The sequence below is a fragment of the Vespa velutina genome, chromosome 4, assembly GCF_912470025.1.
Source record: "Vespa velutina chromosome 4, iVesVel2.1, whole genome shotgun sequence".
In the NCBI taxonomy this organism is placed as follows: Eukaryota; Metazoa; Arthropoda; class Insecta; order Hymenoptera; family Vespidae; genus Vespa; species Vespa velutina.
In genome coordinates, this window is record NC_062191.1 from 4,586,213 (window position 1) to 4,604,260 (window position 18,048).

General features: G+C 38.6%; 1 protein-coding gene across 4 annotated transcripts in view; it reads right to left on the bottom strand.

Annotated features, from left to right (window-relative positions):
- LOC124948465 (homeobox protein abdominal-A homolog) overlaps positions 1-15,720 on the bottom strand; it is a 35,276-nt gene extending 19,556 nt beyond the window's left edge. For 3 of the 4 annotated variants that reach the window (XR_007100739.1, XM_047492137.1, XM_047492139.1), the window contains exons 1-2: positions 14,412-15,720; positions 12,129-12,161 (exon numbers count right to left, since the gene is read on the bottom strand). Coding sequence is in view for 3 of the 4 variants with exons in the window: in XM_047492137.1 (XP_047348093.1) it covers positions 12,129-12,161; positions 14,412-15,183 (805 nt within the window). In the remaining variant the exon portion in view is untranslated. The remainder of the gene's footprint in view (positions 1-12,128; positions 12,162-14,411) is intronic. The other variant, XM_047492138.1, reaches the window with a different exon arrangement.
- Between the last annotated feature and the right edge of the window lie 2,328 nt (positions 15,721-18,048).

Here is an 18,048-nt window from a genome sequence, read left to right on the forward strand (position 1 = left end):
AACACAGACCACTCTTTCGACGTCGAAATAATTCGTCGTGCTTGCTCCCTTAAAGCTTCTTCTTCTTCTTCTTTTTCTCCTTTTTCTTCTTCTTCACTATAGACCTCGTATAAGGGTCAATAACTTGTAAAATGGTTCGTTACTTCGATGCAGACTCGTATCGTGCTTTTAGATTTTGCTCAATGGACGTACGTGACCCTTTCGTTCTGACTAAAGTTAGCTAGACGATTTCTATTCCATTTATCGTGACTTCTCTCTTCTCTTTCTTTTTTTCGTTTATTTTTTCTTTTACCGTAAAGAAACGTAGCAATGATTTTGCACAAATAATCGAGAAAAAAGTTTTAACGATGTCGTCTGCCTGACATATTGTTGGTGCATTCGCGATAAACACAATCGTAAAGAATTTGTCGAACAGATTACGTGCTTATCAAGAAGTTAACACCCTTTTCACGATTATGTGAATGCACGTTAGAGGGACAATGCGGGCCGTCGGTAGGTAATTCAGTTCGGAGTTAGACTTGATGCGGGTTAATTGCAAGATGTCCTTGTAAATTGTCGTAATAAGGGTCATAATAATAGGAAAACGTTGAACGTGGCAATGGCAAATACGAGAGAATCTGGCTAAAATCCTACGTAAAACGTCATTATCGCATGGTGGATAAAGACGTCACATTGTATAATACGCAATGTTGACGTAAGCATTGCGAATTACGAGATACGAAATGTAAATATACTTCGAACGCTTCGAAGCTTAGATGAAATCTGATACGCTTTATTCGCAATAAACATATGTACATATGTGAGAATATAACAAATCGTTGGAATGACTAATTATCCAAACGTGTAAACCTTTGTGTCGTTTCTTCTTTTTCTTCTTTTTTTTCTCTTTGTTTTCTTTTTTTTGTTTTTCTCTTTTTCTTTTTTCTTTTTTTTTTTTTTTTTTTTTTATATAGTAAATTGGATCATCTGTTATTCATCTCGTTACTTTCGACGAAAACAAAGGAGAAACGATCTGTCTGTTCTCAGTCATTGGGAGTCACTTCTATTCCCAGATCTTTAAGTATCTTTGAGCGAGTATCCAAGAGCCGTTCCCACCGACGAACGGTTAACGGAGAGTCCGGCAATGAAATCGAAGCTGCGAATAGAAAGGAAAGCTCGGTAAACGTCAAGCGCACACTTTGTTCCGACCAATTCGAAATGCGGCTTGGGCTGCTACGAGAACGGACAGAGAGGGAAAGAGAGAGAGAGAGAGAGAGAGAGAGAGAGAGAGAGAGAGAGTGGGAGAAGAAAGGGAAGAGAGGGGAAAGAGAGAGAGAGAGAGAGAGAGAGAGACAAAGAGAGTAAGAGAAGGATGCAGCTCCCTATTCGGTATTGGCTATCTCAGAGCATAGATTATACAGAAGCCCTCTGGGAGAGCGAACCACCCTACTATCTACCTTCGAACCCTCGTCCTGTACCTCGACCACGATCCGCCCTCGTCTCTCTTCCATTCCCTTTTAACTCTGACCTCTCTCTCTCTCTCTCTCTCTCTCTCTCTCTCTCTCTCTCTCTTTCTCTCGCTCGCTCGCTCGCTCGCTCGCTCGCTCGCTTTCTCTTTACATGCTATGGCTAAAGGTCTATATCGCGCACCGTCAAACCTGCCCGAATTGCTCGTCGTCGTGTTATGCAAACGGCCACATTTGTTACGATAGTGCTCGCCAGGGGGTCGTTCTCCACTACAGTCCCGTGCCACAACGTCGTAGAGACATAGAGTAACACAGTCATATAGAGAATAGGAGAAAGAGAGAGAGAGAGAGAGAGAGAGAAGTCGCGCAAACTGAGCTCCAGTCGAACGTGGCCACGATTCAAAGCTAGTGCCTTCGAGCGAGCAACGCTCGAGGTACCGACCACGTTTTCCTATCCTTTCTGTGCATGGTCAACATCGTTCCGTATGTCAGCAACTACGTTTCTGTAACTGCATTCTTTTGTCCCTTTCTAGGCACACGCGTAAATTTTATCCTTTCGATCTTCTCCTCGATCGTTCTTCTAACGCAATTCCACCTAACCTACCGCTTTACATGTTAATATACACGTATGTGTTCATTTATGTGAATTAATTCCGCGTAATATAAGATGAAGAGATCGTCGAGAAAAGAAATGGGATCAAAGTACGGAACTATTAATTCTATTAAAACTTCGCCTATGATTTTAATGATTTTCAATGAAGCGTGTATAAGTACTTGCTTATGAATAATAATAATAATAATAATAATAATAATAATAATAATAATAGTAATAATAATAATGATGATGATGATGATGATAATGATGATGATGATGATGATGATGATGAGTAATTGTCTTTTCATTATGTTTTCATTTAATCTTATAATGATAGTCGCTGTGTCGTTATCAATATTATAGTAATTCGATCGATTGATTAGAAAGAAAGCAAGGTTACCATTCAAGGCCCGTAAGAGTATTATTTTTTTTAGAGTTACTTGCTGAAAGAAACATATGTTCAACTTCAAGAATGAGTCATTTGATTGAGATACTCCTAACGAAGGATTTGTTTGTTTTTCTTTTTCTTATAATTCTATGAATGATACATCGAGAAAAAGTGTAGATAATTATTTTATGAAGGTCGTACTATTACGCGTATCTCGAGCTACGATAAACGTTTACTTCGTAGTACAGTTAGTTTTATAATATTGACGAGAACGTACGATTCATGTTAATAGTTTTTTCCTATCGGCAATAGAAAATCGCAAAGTCACTCGTATAATTCATTATATAATATATAAAGAAAAATATTATATACGTACGTAATCGTTGAATAATTAATTGTTAAATAATTAATACGTTGGATGATTCAAGGACGAAAAAAGAATTATGATATATTATCTCGAATTTTCTTACTTTCGTGAAAATTCGTGAAATCGGGTATCATCGTCAGTCGTCAGGCGTTTCTCGCTATCGCTCTGTGTCCTCCTCGTAAAATTTTATCGAGCGTGTAACCGACACCGCTCGACGCGTCGTATCGTTCGATTTTAACGACTATCCTGCGCGCTCGTTTCCCTTTGAAACGCCGTCGATGAACTTGAAATCCACGAGAGTACGACAGGACGTAGAAAAAGGGGTTCGAGGAAGTCCGTTTTCCCGTTGTTGAGTGAAACGCGTAACGCGTTTTTCTCTTTCTCTTTATACATTTACTATTCGATTTGGCGAGTTTAGTGTAATGAAGAAAACTCCAAAGATTTTCAAGAGATCTAGTCGAAAAATAGTCCAGCTTTAATCCTTTTATCCCAACGGCATAAATGGAAAAGGTTATCAAGATAAAATGTAAAAGAGCATCGTCTTCATTTTGCATCAAGAAAGTTTCCTTCGGAATTCGTCGTTGGACGAACATGAACGTGGTAAAGGAAGAAAGAGTAAGTGAGTGAGTGAATGAGTAAGTGAGAGAGAGAGAGAGAGAGAGAGAGAGAGAGAGAGAGAGAAAGAGAAAGAGTGAAGGAACGCGAAGGGATATGGGTGAGATACTCTCGACTACCCACGACGAACTTCCGCTATGGAGAAAAGGCGATTTTTCTCTTAAACACTACGGTAAACTAAAGTTTCGGCATAGAGATGAAGAGAAGTTTGACGCCAGCAACGACGACCGACCGTAGGAGGACTGCGATATCTGTTGAAAACTCTCCCTGAAACGAGATGTTTGTTACGGGGAGAGAAACTTTTAGCTAAAAGGGGCCAAAAGCGAGCCGGTAACGGGAATGGTCCAAATCGCCACGAGTAGGAAAAGAGGGTAAATACTCGTTACACGTTTTAGAAATCTACCTTCTTTTTGTACGATTCGACTACTTTTTCTTTTTCTTTTTTTTTTTCTTTTTTTTTTTTTACTTCTTTTTGTTTTTCTTCTTTTTCTTCGTCTTCATCTTTTTAACGAACGACCGAAACGAACCGCACGAGGGTCCTATAATTTAAATTTCACGAATCAGATTTAAAAAGGAAAGAGAAAGATTTTTCCTCTTTAACTTGGCTTTCGATAGTAAATGAGATTAAAAAAAAAAAAAAAAAAAAAAAAAAAAAAAAATAAAAAAAAGAGAGAAGAAAAGAAGATTATACCTTAATACGAGTTTTCTTTCGTGATTCGAATAAAAAAAATCTTGAATAAGTTGCAATACAAATAATAGATAATCGAGTAGTAATAGATCGTTTAACAATGTTAAAATGAGTAAACGTGATCTTTTTTTCTTTTTTTCTTTTTTCTTTTTTTTTTTAACGATACATATATACGATATAATATAAATCGATTAAAAAGAGTAACAACCATTAATATAAATTGCTATTGCCGCTCGTTGAGGAGATAGAAAGAATTGCAATTAGTATATAAGTTTAGATCAACGATTATAGAATACAAATTCCCATGTGTTTCAGTTCGGTGACTCGTTGAATTATTCAAGATCGAAAAAAAATCATTCGATACGTATCTTTGAATAATACGACTAAATACGGTAGCATAGAAAGGAGAGGCGTATTCGACTAATATGTAAGAATTTGTGATTGCAATTCGCACGTGCTTCGTTCTTATTTCAGCGAGCGAGCAATTTCATTTTGCTCGCTTACAACGACGAGTCGATTATTTTAATTGAAATCCGCGATTTCGAACGCCAATATACCTACCTACCTATCGCGGATCGAGCGTAATTTAATGGCGAAGATCTTACGGGCACCGTTCGCCGTGTTTCCGAGAGAAACGGCGAGTCGAGTAAATTAATAGAGCGAAGGTTACATGAACAGGACTTTAGGCGCTCGATCGGAGTTAAAGCAATGTGAATGAGAACGAGCAAAAGCCTCCTTATATGGAATTCAGTGCGATGAAATGAAAAAAAAAAAAAAAAAAAAGAAGAAAAAAAAAAGGAAAAAAAAGGAAAGAAGAAAAAACAGAAAGAGAGAGAGAGAAAGACAAAGAGAGAGAAAACGCCGATTCCGGGATAAAAGTGATGGTATAATTGCGATAAATTATACTATCCGGCAATAATTAGCAGAGTATGCTGGCAAACAGATGTGAGGCTTTTAAACGTCCGTGTAAACGTACATTTCGATATTTCAAACCTTTTTGCGATCGTCGAGAACCATCGTATATCTATATACACTTATCTACTATATTCTATGTATTTGCGTATATTATATGTGCGCTTAGCCAAGCTCCCTTGGTAATCAGTTCATTAAGGTTAATGGCTGCCTTTCTAAATTAGAACGCGAACGACCGCAGAGTCTTTGCAAAGATCGCACGTGCTTCCTGCAACTAGAACAAAAGATTAAACCACCAAAGTCTACCTTCTCTGAGAACACTGATAAACATGAAAAAAAAAAAAAGGAGAGAGAGAGAGAGAGAAAGAAAAAGGAGCACGTCCGTCGAAATACCCTTTCCGTCCTATCTGACTACTCTCCCAAAAAAGACTTCGCTCTTTTACGATGAAGCGGTCAAACTTTACGTTTTATCGAAGTATTTTTGCGATACGCTTCGATCGGTTAAGAGCATACCACTAAGTCGTCGGTGGTAATTATGAAATTTCTTTTTGTTTAAAAAAAAAAAGAAAAAGAAAAAGAAAAAAAAAAACAAATATTTCCACGATTCCTTTACTTACTTTAACATACTTTTTATCGTATTCTATTCTTTTTCTTTTCTTTTTTTTTTTTTTTTTTTTTTCGTACTTTAAGAACGACCAGAAAATCGTGCCACGTCGTTAAGTCAACCATTTATGTTGTTTTTCCACTACATCGTAGCGTTAAAATATATCAAGAGATATAGTATGAATTTATCATTGTGTGGCGATAAAAAGAAAGAAGAAAAAAAAAGGAAAAAGAAAAAAAATAACGACAAAAAAAAGATAAAGAAAGAAAGAAAGAAAGAAAGAAAGAAAAATATAAAATAGAAGTAAAAAAGAAAAAAAAAAAAAAAAAAAAAAAAAAAAAGAAAAAAAAAAGAGAAAGAATCGGAACTAGGAGCCATGCGTTTTGTTTATACGGCAATGAAACGATACGACGGCATTAATAGAAATTTACGAGGATATCGGAAAATCTGGCACGTCGTAAAAACTCAAACGATTACTTCCGATGAATGACGACGTTTTTCTCGTTCTTTCTCTCTCCCTCTCTCTCTATCTCTCTATCTCTCTCTCTTTCTCTATCTCTCTCTTTTTTATTAATTTCATACGTTTTGATATAGACTGCTTTGTAACATCGTCTGTAAACGTATACGCATCAAGACGAATTTATTTGAATATACGGTGAAATATTTTTTTTTTTTTTTCAAGGAATCTACTAATCATTCATGGCTTAGAGATAAGCTAAACGTTACGAGGATGATGCAAAATGTACTTGAGAAATTATATATTTAAAGTGTAACGACATGAGAATCGTTAAAACAATTATGTGAGTAATAGTTCTATTTGCGTTTTTATAGCGTAATGATATCGCAAAAAAAAGTTGTTCTTCGAAAAATTGTCATCCCATCGAATCGAACGAGGAATTCGTATAAAAAAAAAAAAAAAAAAAAAAAATTTTCCATGTTATATGGTAATATTCGCTTATTTATAATAGTTGTAATACTTTTTCTTTTTTTTCTTTTTTTTTTTTTTTTTTTTTTTTAAGTTTTTTCTTCATCGACATTAATAATATGATAATTATTCTGGGAATGATGATAAAATAAATATAACAGTGCGAGTTCCTTTTTTAAGATTCGATCGAGCAAAAATGTATTTTTTTCTTTTTCTTTTTCTTTTTGTCTTTTTTCTTTTTTTTTCTTTTTTTTTTTTCTTTTTTCTTTTTTTGATTTTCGTCAGAGATACGGCAAAAGAAGCCTTTACTTTCACTTTGTGTTAGAGCAGTAAAAAAAAAGTATCGGTGATTTACGCACGCCAATCGGTCGATCCTTGTCGATCAGGTAAACTTTACTTTCTACTATTTGGAATTGTCCATGACGAGAATCGTGACAAAAAGGGTATCGGTGAAAGTTCGGTAAAAAAAAAGTAGCTATCCCTTAAAAGAATCAAGATTTTTCCCGTGAAGGGGTGCGTAGCTTTTTACTTCGCTGTTGGCATCGAAATGACGGAGAGAGAAAGAAAGAAAGAAAGAAAGAAAGAAAGAAAGAAAGAAAAAAAGGAAGAAAGGAAGTGAAGAGAGAGAGAGAGAGAGAGGGAGAGAGAGAAAAAATGAAAGTATTTGAAAAAAGAAAGAAAAAAAAAAAAGGAAAGTTTTGTAGTTTTATCGAAGCATCTTGCTATTAGAGTTCGCCCATTAGAGTTCTAAACCATTGTTAAAAGCGAGAAAGGGATGAAAGTGAAAATGAAATTTCGCCGAGATGTAATAATTATAGGAAATGAAAATGTATTAATAAAATTGTGATGTATCCGAAGGAAATACGAGGAGGAGAACTTTTTAAGTGGATGAACGAGTCCCCAAGCGTCATTTTGTAATTTTATCGACGAAACTCCGAGTTGCAGTTGCACGTGTAGTTGCACCATTCCTACGAATGCTCTATACAAATGTCCAAGATATGTCTCTCTTGACCGTTTGCATACATGCATATTATCGTTATGCAGGTAAAGAACATTGGTTGCATACTTATGCGAACATCTCGCTAAAACTTTTTCGAGGATTCTATCGTCGCGAACGGTACGTGCTTCGAAGTGAAACGATTCCTTGTTGGAATTACTATGACCCTGAGAAACATATCGATATGATGACATCTGAGTTTCGCATTAGCTCGTGTTAAATGTTAAATATGTATTATTAAATATATGAATGAAACAGCAATACATTTCTTTACCTTTCGTGTAATAATTTACAAATCAAGATAAACGTGTTCGAACATAACTATGTATATTTTTAAAGATACACGTATTACCATAGATAATGATTAAAAAGATGGTGAGTGCATTTTGAATAAAAAAAAAAAAAAAAGAAAAAGAAAAAAAATAATTAATGGCGAATTTTAATTTAAATCTCATTGTTTCAAACATTTGTCATGTCACGATTTTGTCGTATCACGTAAAAAAAAAAAAAAAAAAAAAAAAAAAAAAAAGAAAAAGAAAAAAAATCGATCCTTAAATATAACAGTAAGAAATTGTTATATTGTTTTGTATCCGTCGGCAAGTATGGGGAAGAGTTCAAAGTGAAATAGGTAGTGCTCCCTTAAATTCGCACTTACGTCCATTAATATCGCATTTCGGGAATTACAGGAGTCCCGGTTCTCCTCGTATTGGAGCACAAATGCGAAGCGATAAAATGTATAGAGGATCTGCGATCGGTTGGGCACGTGATTCTCAACGATAGCAGATGCTTCCTACGTAAAAGGAAGGTACGAGATTCAGGAGCCCGGTTTAAGGTAGAAAAGATAAAAGTAAGGCGGCCTTTCGAGGAGGTGCAGGAAAGTGTAAACGTACGGTGACGTTTAGAATCGACCGGTCGTCCTGGGGATTTGACTGGTATGATGCTTTCGGCACGCGACAAAACGGGGTACGCGCTGCGCCGTATGACCATAAAATAAACGTTTGGGGTGGCGCAGGCGGAGGCCAAAGCTAGCAGCGCATAAACACTTATATAACGGCAATTAAACTGCTTTTAAGGCCCATAAAACTGCAGTTTCAATAATCTCTGTGACAACACGATTCTCTCTCTCTCTCTCTCACTCTCTATCTTTTTCTCTGTCTCTCTTTCTGACCTGCCTCTTCTTCCCTACATCTCTTCGTGTCTCTTCACGAACCCGTTCGCTACTTTTTGGTCACATCTCGTCTATCTTTCTCTCACCCTCCATCATCTTCTCGTTCTTTTAGATACTCAACGATTTTCTTTCGTAAGTTATATCAAGCTCGTTCTTTCTCTCTTTCTCTTTCTCTTTCTCTCTTGAAAGAAATGATAAAAAAACGAAAACGAAGAGAGAACAAAAAAAAAAAGAAAAAAAAAGCAAAAAAAGAAGAAAGAAAATAGAAAGAAAAAAAAAATAGGAAAAAGGGAGAATTCTTGCGAGGAACCGAGAAAGAAGGCGTCGACGGTCGAAACGATTGTAAAACTCGCTTTCATGAGTTCAGGATTGTCGTACTTTTTACCCCGTGAGGGTAGAAACCGGGGGTTGCTGGTCACGGGGTAGTAACGGATATCACGCGATAGTAACGGAACGCGTGTACGTACGTCTAGTTGGATTTCGGTGTGTACAGAGGAGGTTAGCGCGAGATAATGTATAATTTATAATCAGGCCGAAGCTGCGTCGTTCTACGAGCTGAATCCTCCGCCCCGAGAGCCGGCAACCCCTCATTAGCATTCGATGATGGCTGCCGCGTCCTGCAGCGTCGGTATTATCCCATTTCATCGTCCCTGCTTGTTCCTCCCCTACCTGGACCTCTTCTCCACCTTTCCCATCCTCCACCATCACCCCTTCTCTCTCTCTCTCTCTCTCTCTCTCTTTTCCTCCTCCATAGTCACTTTTAGCGCCGTCGCTTCGACTTCGTTTCTCCCTCTTTCTTTCTATTTCTTTCGCACGCTCTCTCTCTCTCTCTCTCTCTTTCCCTCTCTCTCTTTCTCTCCCTCTCTCTCTCCCTCTCTCTCTCTCTCTCTCTCTCTCTCTTACTCTTTTTCTGCATCCAGGAGCCATCGAATATTCCCTCAAAAAGTATGACACCTATCGCAATTTCGTTCCAAGTACGCTTCGTGGGACGAATTCCAGATAGATGAACCATCTTTCTCGGTTCGTACGTGCGCAGAACGAAACTTTTTCTTGGTTATAACTTGCCATCAATGATACTCCAATTTCTCAGGGATCGGTTAGAAAATTGTTTCCTTATGATAGATCAATATGACCGATCGATAATTAAACGACACGGATATATATGAAATTTTCTAAATACATAATATATTGTATACTTTCGTTAGATACATCTTCGTTAATATTTTTTTATTATTTATCATTTACATTTAGATTTAAATTTAATTGAAAAGTAATTGAATGATTAATTATTATTAATTGGTCGACGGAAGGAGGAATGAATTGAAGCATTTTAAAAGTGGCAAACCTTAAAAATTCTCAAGAGTCTGTAATGTAATAATCGTTGTAATTCGATTACGTTCTTTCAACGACTATAAAGAAGTCAGATTGTAGAGTTTTCGCATTGCGGCCTCGTTGTAACGACTAACGAAGATCGGGTTCGCTCCATAAAAGTGTAAAGGATGATAGGTAATGATTTTATGAGCACGATCTACGCCCACTCCTCGTCACGCCGTCATCGTTTCCCTCTTCTTCTTTCTTTCCTCTCTTTAACAGTCTACTCGACCCTAAGCTTGGCTCGAGTAATATAAATGCATCGTTGAAAGCTAGTGAAACGGACTCATGAGATTTCCACTTTACAATTTTTTCACTCTTCTTTCATAAACGTTTTATGTAGATAGGTAACATCTAGAATAGATTTCTTTTCTCGAGAATAATAAATAATTCTTGATGATCCGGAACGATTTTTTTTTAATTTTCAACGAATCGCATGTGTGTATCTAATTTTATTAATTGTGATAAAAATTTATAACATCAACCATCTAATATATTACGATAATAATAGTTTACATTTCATTATTAAAGAAATAATGATAACCTAATCTTTGAGAAAGGAAAGAAATTGCGAATTCAACAGAGCGTATATATCCAACATATGTACATACGTACGTACACACGTATACATACATACATACATACATACATACATACATACATATATAGATACGTGCATATATAACTCGGTCGGTGTTAGCTTTGGTGATCTTGTAAATATTATCGAGCACGAGAGAAAAATATCGGCTAAGCCTTTCTCGTCCGACAGGAACGATAGGCTTGACCATGGCTTCAGAATCCGGGTGTACGAGGTCCGTTTGAAATTATTAACCGGCAAGCGTAAACAAACCGAGATAATAAAATAAAAAGTGTTTGAAGTTTTAATTTTATCTAATCGCTATTTACTACGCCATTGTACAGCCGTAAGTGGCTCTATAAAAGATAGGCGCCGGATTATTCGCCAGCAACATTATCACGGTGACGACAGGTGTAGTTGGCCGTATACATGTCCTTCTTGCATGCGCAAGTATCATAAATGAATAGGATACAACTTCGCGCGTGCGGCCGGTAGTACGACTCACGTGAACGTTCCCAAACCATGACCTTGCTCTTGACGCGCTTAAAAGATCCCACGTATATTACATAGTGGCTACGTAGGCGTATCTTTTCGTTTCTCGAAAGATTAGACGTTTCAAATCTAACTCGCTAAATATTCAATCACTTATTATATCTTTCCTATCGTTGATCCTCTATTATTCGGATTAATAACAAATACAATACATTATAAAGAATTTTACGAGAACGACACAATCGTAATATAATCGTACCATCGACAATTTATTTTTCTTTTTCTTTTTCTTCTTTTTTTCTTTTTTTTTATTTTCTTTTTTATTTTCTCTCTAATAATAATAAATACCTATTGTATCAATAACATTCATCGTAGAACTTTGCACTCGAAAAAGGGTAGAAAAAAAAGAATGGTTTGTAATCTAAGTTTCGAAAGAAACTATAAGGAGAGGCGGAGGGAGGAGGGGGGTGGGAGGAAACCTCCCTGTGAATAGAAATCGGCGAAGAAAAATATGGTTACCATATGTAGCTGTATGAGGGCGTCCTACGCAAGGAAGAAACACGAATCCTTTTATACGCGACTCCTCGTAAGGTTTCCCCCCTAATAACGATATCGTTTGAGAACCCTTTTGTCGCGTATTTCCGACGTATGTATATACATATACATATACATATACATATACATATACATATACATATACATATACATATACATATACATATACATATACATATATGTATATATATGTATATATACAGATATACGTATATGCACGTAAGGTAAGATATGTAAGTATTTACGTACTTAGATATATGTGTAGGTACGTAAGTACTATGTATTACTTTATTGAAACCCGGTAGCTTTTGCGAATATATTTTTAGCGGAATCTCCTCGGTCGTATAACGTACTACGTTATGATTCTAATTAACGAGAGAAATGCGGAATAAATATGAGCGATCTTACGATAAAAAGAGTTTTACTCACCGCATACGACTCTGTCAAAGGGGCTCATCCAATCTGCAAAACAAGAAAAATGTCATTATAGAGACGTACTCGAGGGTCATGAGCGTCCGCTGATTAAAAGACTCGACGTCCTTGTAAATTATATTACGATATTTTCATCGGGCGACAACGTTCCCAAGACAGTCTGCGAATGCATGACGTCTTCGAGTAAGAAAGAGAAAGAAAAAGAGAAAGAGAAACGAAGCTAAACCAAGTCAAGGTTTCTTTCTTTGTAAAAAAAAAAAAAAAAAAAAAAGAAAAAAGAAGAGAGAGAGAGAGAGAGAGAGAGAGAGAGAAAGAGAGTGATTTTACGTTCGTCGAACTTTTTAGCGGATGCTCGCGTTTGCAAGATACGAACTTAAGTAGATATATACAACGTTGAGAGTTAAGAGACTTAAGCCGACAGAGAGACGCAAAGCGAAAGAGAAAGACGAAAAAAGAGAGAGAGAGAGAGAGAGAGAGAGAGAGAGAGAGAGGGATGGAGAGAGGGAGGAAGGGAGGGAGGGAGAAGCGAGCAAGAAGGGGGTCCGACGTTTCATGCGTTTCGCCGCTCCAACAAGATGCAATTAGAAAGTTAGGAAACTCTTAGCAGTGAGACGCACAAAGCTCGCAATAATTTCAACCGGCGGGGAGGATTAAAGGAAGGATCGGCACCGCTAAAGCACATCTCTCGTAATCCTTTTTGTCTCCCGATTCAATTTAAGCCGCGCCGGATTACGCCCCCGGCGACGACATTTTTTTCCGCATCGTTCTTTCCCTTGTTGTTTCTATTTCTCGTTCTGCATTCTACTATCCGATGGAATTAATAATTCAACAAGTTTTTTCTTTTTTTTATTTACATCGTCGAATCATCGATCTTCAATGATCGATCGATCTAATTTAATCAGATTTTTTCGTAATGTTTTTATTTTAATTGATATAAGTATTTATATAAGTATTTGAATTGATAAAATTAACGTTTTATAATAGATAACGAGAAAATACTGATTATTGCCAATTGAAAAATGAAAATGTATCGTTTGATTTAATCACGTGAACATTTAAATTAGAAAAACTATTGATCGCAAAATAGTTAATGAATGTGAAATATGTACTGCGTGTTTATTTTATTTATGTAAAACTATTAAAAAAAGAAATATTAATTTATTAACATTACATTGTCATCAACGTGTCGTTAATTTATTACTATTAAGTCTACATTCTGCAATCTAATAATCATCAGTTTAATCAACGATCATTAATCGTTTGTCACGAAATGAATGATTGAACGGATATATTTAATGATCGAAAAAACGAAAGCTAAGAGGTTAGCATTAAATCGTTATATTATTATAAGATAGCGATAGAAAACAAGCTTAAATAATTTACATATCCGATGATTACGTCTTAATCGAGGCACCTACTTATGTTTAATGATATCTCGTTTTAATTGCTCGAAATTACGTTACGGAATTATCATTAGTCTCTTTACAAATACAAGTATGGAAATAATTCGATATACCTGAAGGATGCATAATTTTTGAATAATAAATAAAAAATTACAAATATTTGCGACTTCGTGAACCCGAAGTTGTATTTATCGCGATTGAGAATCTATGTTTATAAATTTAACGAATTCTCTAGGCAAAAATATTTTTAATGAATATTTAACAAAATAATGCCAGGATCGATCGAATTACATGAAAGAATATTTCAATAATTTCGTAGGTATGTCGGTGCAAATAAATTTTTTTCTGTAAAGTTCTTGAATACTTTTACTAAAAATCTTTATCGCTTTAAGAGAATATTCGAAGAACGACGGTAGATATAAAAAAATAAAAAACGGAGTATTTCTTCGTTCGCGACTTTGCTTAAATGCGCACGCTTGAATAACATTAGCGACGAGAGAAACACGACGATAAGACAACATCGATACTTTGTTTTGAGTTAATAAATTAACAAGGAAGAATCGTCGAAGGTAGTACACGGACAATGCATTATGTACGACACGAAAGAGTTTCGCATTAAACAATGGAAGTTATTACTTCGTCGTGAGGTGGAATTTACGATGTTTAATTGCGAAGAAACAAAGAGATAAAAGTGTAGCGAGACGAAGCTAGTTTTAAAATGTAAAACATCGTGAGGTTGGCTAATGATTGATCTCATTGAATATTGATCGACGACTTTATAGATATATGGATACGTTTAAAAATGAATTTGGTAAGATTACAAAGAAGCGTGATAGAAAAAGATAGAAGTGAATGGTTTTGTATAATCGGTACTCACCTGTAATGGACATCCAAGGGTAGCGAGGAATGTCCGAAATACCAGGTTGACCAGTGGTAGGCTGCTGGCAGGAGGTAAGAGGATCGACGACGGCCGAGGCCGCGGCGGCCTGATGATAGAACTGTGCCGCCGCGGCCATAGATGCGGAAGCGGCCGATACGGCGGAGGAAGCCGAGGCGGAAGAGACGAGGCTACCAGGGGTAGCACCGTTTTGATGATGATGGCCGAGGGTATAGTTGACCATAGGGTCGGCCGAAGTTGGTGCGACATTTCCAGCAAGGCTGGCGGTGTATCGGCAAGATTTGTCACCGGCTGTCGCAGCGTCGACGGCCGCTGCCGCGGCAAGGGCAGCGCTGGAGGCTGCGGCCGCGCTCGAACCGAATCCAGGAACCATGCTGGAGGTCGCACCGAACGCGGCCGCCGCGACCGCTTGTTGTTGCTGATGATGATGATGCGCGGCCGCGGCCGAAACGTAAGGATACATGCTTGATGCGGTGCGGGCCGCCGGCGAGGTCGAGGCCGAACTACCCGAGTGTTGAGGGCTTGAGCCCGTCGGACTCGGCGAATTGTGCTGCTGTGCGTAATTTACTGCCGCGGCCGCGACCGCAGCCGCGGATAGGCTTGATTCTAAGCTCGCAGCCGCGCTCGCCGGACTGCTCGCAGCGGTACAGGCCTGTATCGTACCGGGATTCGTGCTCGTGAACAGTTGTTGGTGATGGAACTGCTGATGATACTTTGGTAGCATACTATCGATTATGAATTTCGAACTCATATCGCCTGGCCGATGAGCGATCGAGTCCTATCGCCGCGATCCCTCCTCATCCGGCGTCGGCCCTCGCTCGGACGTCCTCCGTGCCGACGTCCTCAGCGCCGGCAACCGCGTGCCGTCCTCCACGCCGGCGGATCCCTCGTCATCGCTATTTGCTCTTTCTTCTTTCTCTTCCTCTTCTTATTCCCGTTGCTTTATCTCTGTTGTTTTTCCTCTATCTATTTCTATTCCTCTATCACTCTGTAATTCTATCGACTATAATTATTATATTCTTTTTCTTTCTCCTCCTTCCTTCAATACTATCCTTCACATCTATCTACCGTCACTTAGACAACAAGCTCAACACATTTCTTCTTTCTCTTGTCACAACTATCAGACGTGATAATAAAAAACCGCGAATAGACGCGCGCGCGCGTGCGCGCACGCAAGCGAGCGAGCGAGCGAGCGAGCTAACGCCGATCACGACTATTGCGAACCGATCATCTCACCGGCGATCGATCTCCGAGATATTCACGGACTCATTTGCGCGCGCGTTCACTCTTCTCATTCACGGAATTGTTGAGAGGCCCGATGACGAGCGCGACGATGACGATGACGACGACGACGATGACGACGACGACGACGACGACGACGACGACGACGATGACGACGACGACGACGACGACGACGACGACGACGACGACGACGACGACGACGACGACGACGACGACGACGACGACGACGACGGCGACGGCGACAGCGACGGCGACAGCGACGGCGACGGCAGCGACGGCAGCGACGACGGCAGCCAGCAGCCGATGGAACGGCGCACCACTGCGAGGAGAGAGAGAAGAGAAGAGCCGTGGCCCCTCTGTCAGGTGTTAGAAGCCGTTTCTTGCGTACTTCTCGGATAGTCGACGAATCCTTTATGGGCCATGCATGAAGGTACTATAGCCCCCTATCCCGAACGCCGCGTACTACAACCCACGGCCAGCTAAATGTAACCCCTTACAATAATGGCGCCGCTTGTCTCTCCGCGTTCTGCCCCCCTCTCTTCGACGGCCGAGCGTGGAGCGCCGGCTGCCGGGGGCACCAGCTGGTAAACACTGCCGGCCAATCGACGCGCGCTCTTTACCGAGCCCCGCCAATCCGGCGCAGGCTAGGCGCGCCAAGATGAATGGCTCTCTCTCTCTCTCTCTCTCTCTTTCTCTCTTTCTCTCTTTCTCTTTCTCCTTCTATCACATTTTCTCTTTCTCACTTGCACGCCTCGCTCCCGTCGCAAGGTTCGCCTCTCTCCGATCTTCGCTCTGCCTTCTTATTTGTGTGTGTTTCTTCGTCTATCTCCTCATGTGGGTGTACGTGATTATCTGTACACGCGTGCGCTCGTATGTGTGTACATTGAAAGAGAGAGAGAGAGAGAGAGAGAGAGAGAGAGAGAGAGAGCTTATACCTCGTACGAACCGCTCAGCCGACGGTCCGCTCCTTTCGACGGGCGACTACTCTGCGAGACGCTCGTTGCCTCTCTCTCTCTCTATTTTCTTTCTCTCTATCTCTCTCTTTTTCTCTGTCTCTCCCTCTATCTCTCACTCTCTTTCTCTCTCTTCCTCTCTCTCTCTCTCTCTCTCTCTCTATGTGTTTGTCTCTTTGATCGTCTTTCTTGCTTTTCTACGCTGCGAAGCGTAATCGCGAATCGTCGGTGTAGTAACTCCATCATTTCTTCCTCTCCGTATTGAGAAATCGTTCGTTTTCTGCATCCTATCTATCTATCTATATATATGTGTGTATATATATATATGTATATATATATATATATATATCTCGACTACTTTCAACTCGTTGAAACTCTTCGTTACTTCGTGATAATAGACGGTCAAATGTATCTCTTGCGAAAATAATCGGTGTTCGTTTTGATTAATTCTATCGGCTGTTTTCGCCGACGGAGAATCAAACGCTATAGTATTATATCGAATCTCCGTAAAGGATAACTATTTATCTATTCGACATTCTTACGTGAAAGTTTAGGCACATCTAGGTATTTTGAATGTTATACGAGGAAAAGAGGATAGAATGAGGCAATGGAGAGGAAAAGGGCGTAAGGAAATAGAGAGAGAGAGAGAGAGAGAGAGAGAGAGAGAGGAAAGAGGGGAGAAGGATTTTGCTTCGAAGGGTAAAAAGACGTAAGGGCGGGAAAAAGTCTTAGCCGGTTTCGATGTTCCTTACGATGGACAGCCCATTTTGCACACCCCATTTTCTAGATAAACTTGAAATATCGAGACTCTTAGCCTACCGACCGATAGAGACGGCAAGCAGTTCTCTCTCTTTCGACGGCGTGGATCCGTCGAGACAGATTATCATAAAAATCGTTAAATCGTCGACTTAGCGATGCTTTATCGTTGGTATTCACGATACCTTATACAATCTCTGGTCCCTTAGTAACGCGATCGTTACATCGAAAAATATGTAGATAGATTTTAGGTACTTACTTAACGTTACTAGTCGGAACTCGATCTGTCTGTATCTGAAACAAATTAACATACGTTAGTAATTCAAATCTGTTTCTAATCAATCTCGAAGGAGAAAAAAAAATTATTTAACTTTACGATTAAATATACGATAAATGTTAAGGTAAAACTAATAATATCATTATTCTTTCTTTTAACGATCGAAATAAAGATACAATATTTATATGGATTTTCAGGAGTTATGATCTATTAATCGATTCAATTAACATTAGATCATTGAAAAGAGATAGACATTATTGTTTATTACTTATTGATAAATCATGTGTTTTAACATTTATTTTCATGAATCTTTTATAATAAGATTACGTGTTATAAATTATAAATACTTTTTATTGATAACTATAGAAATATAAGAATTGTTTCTTAT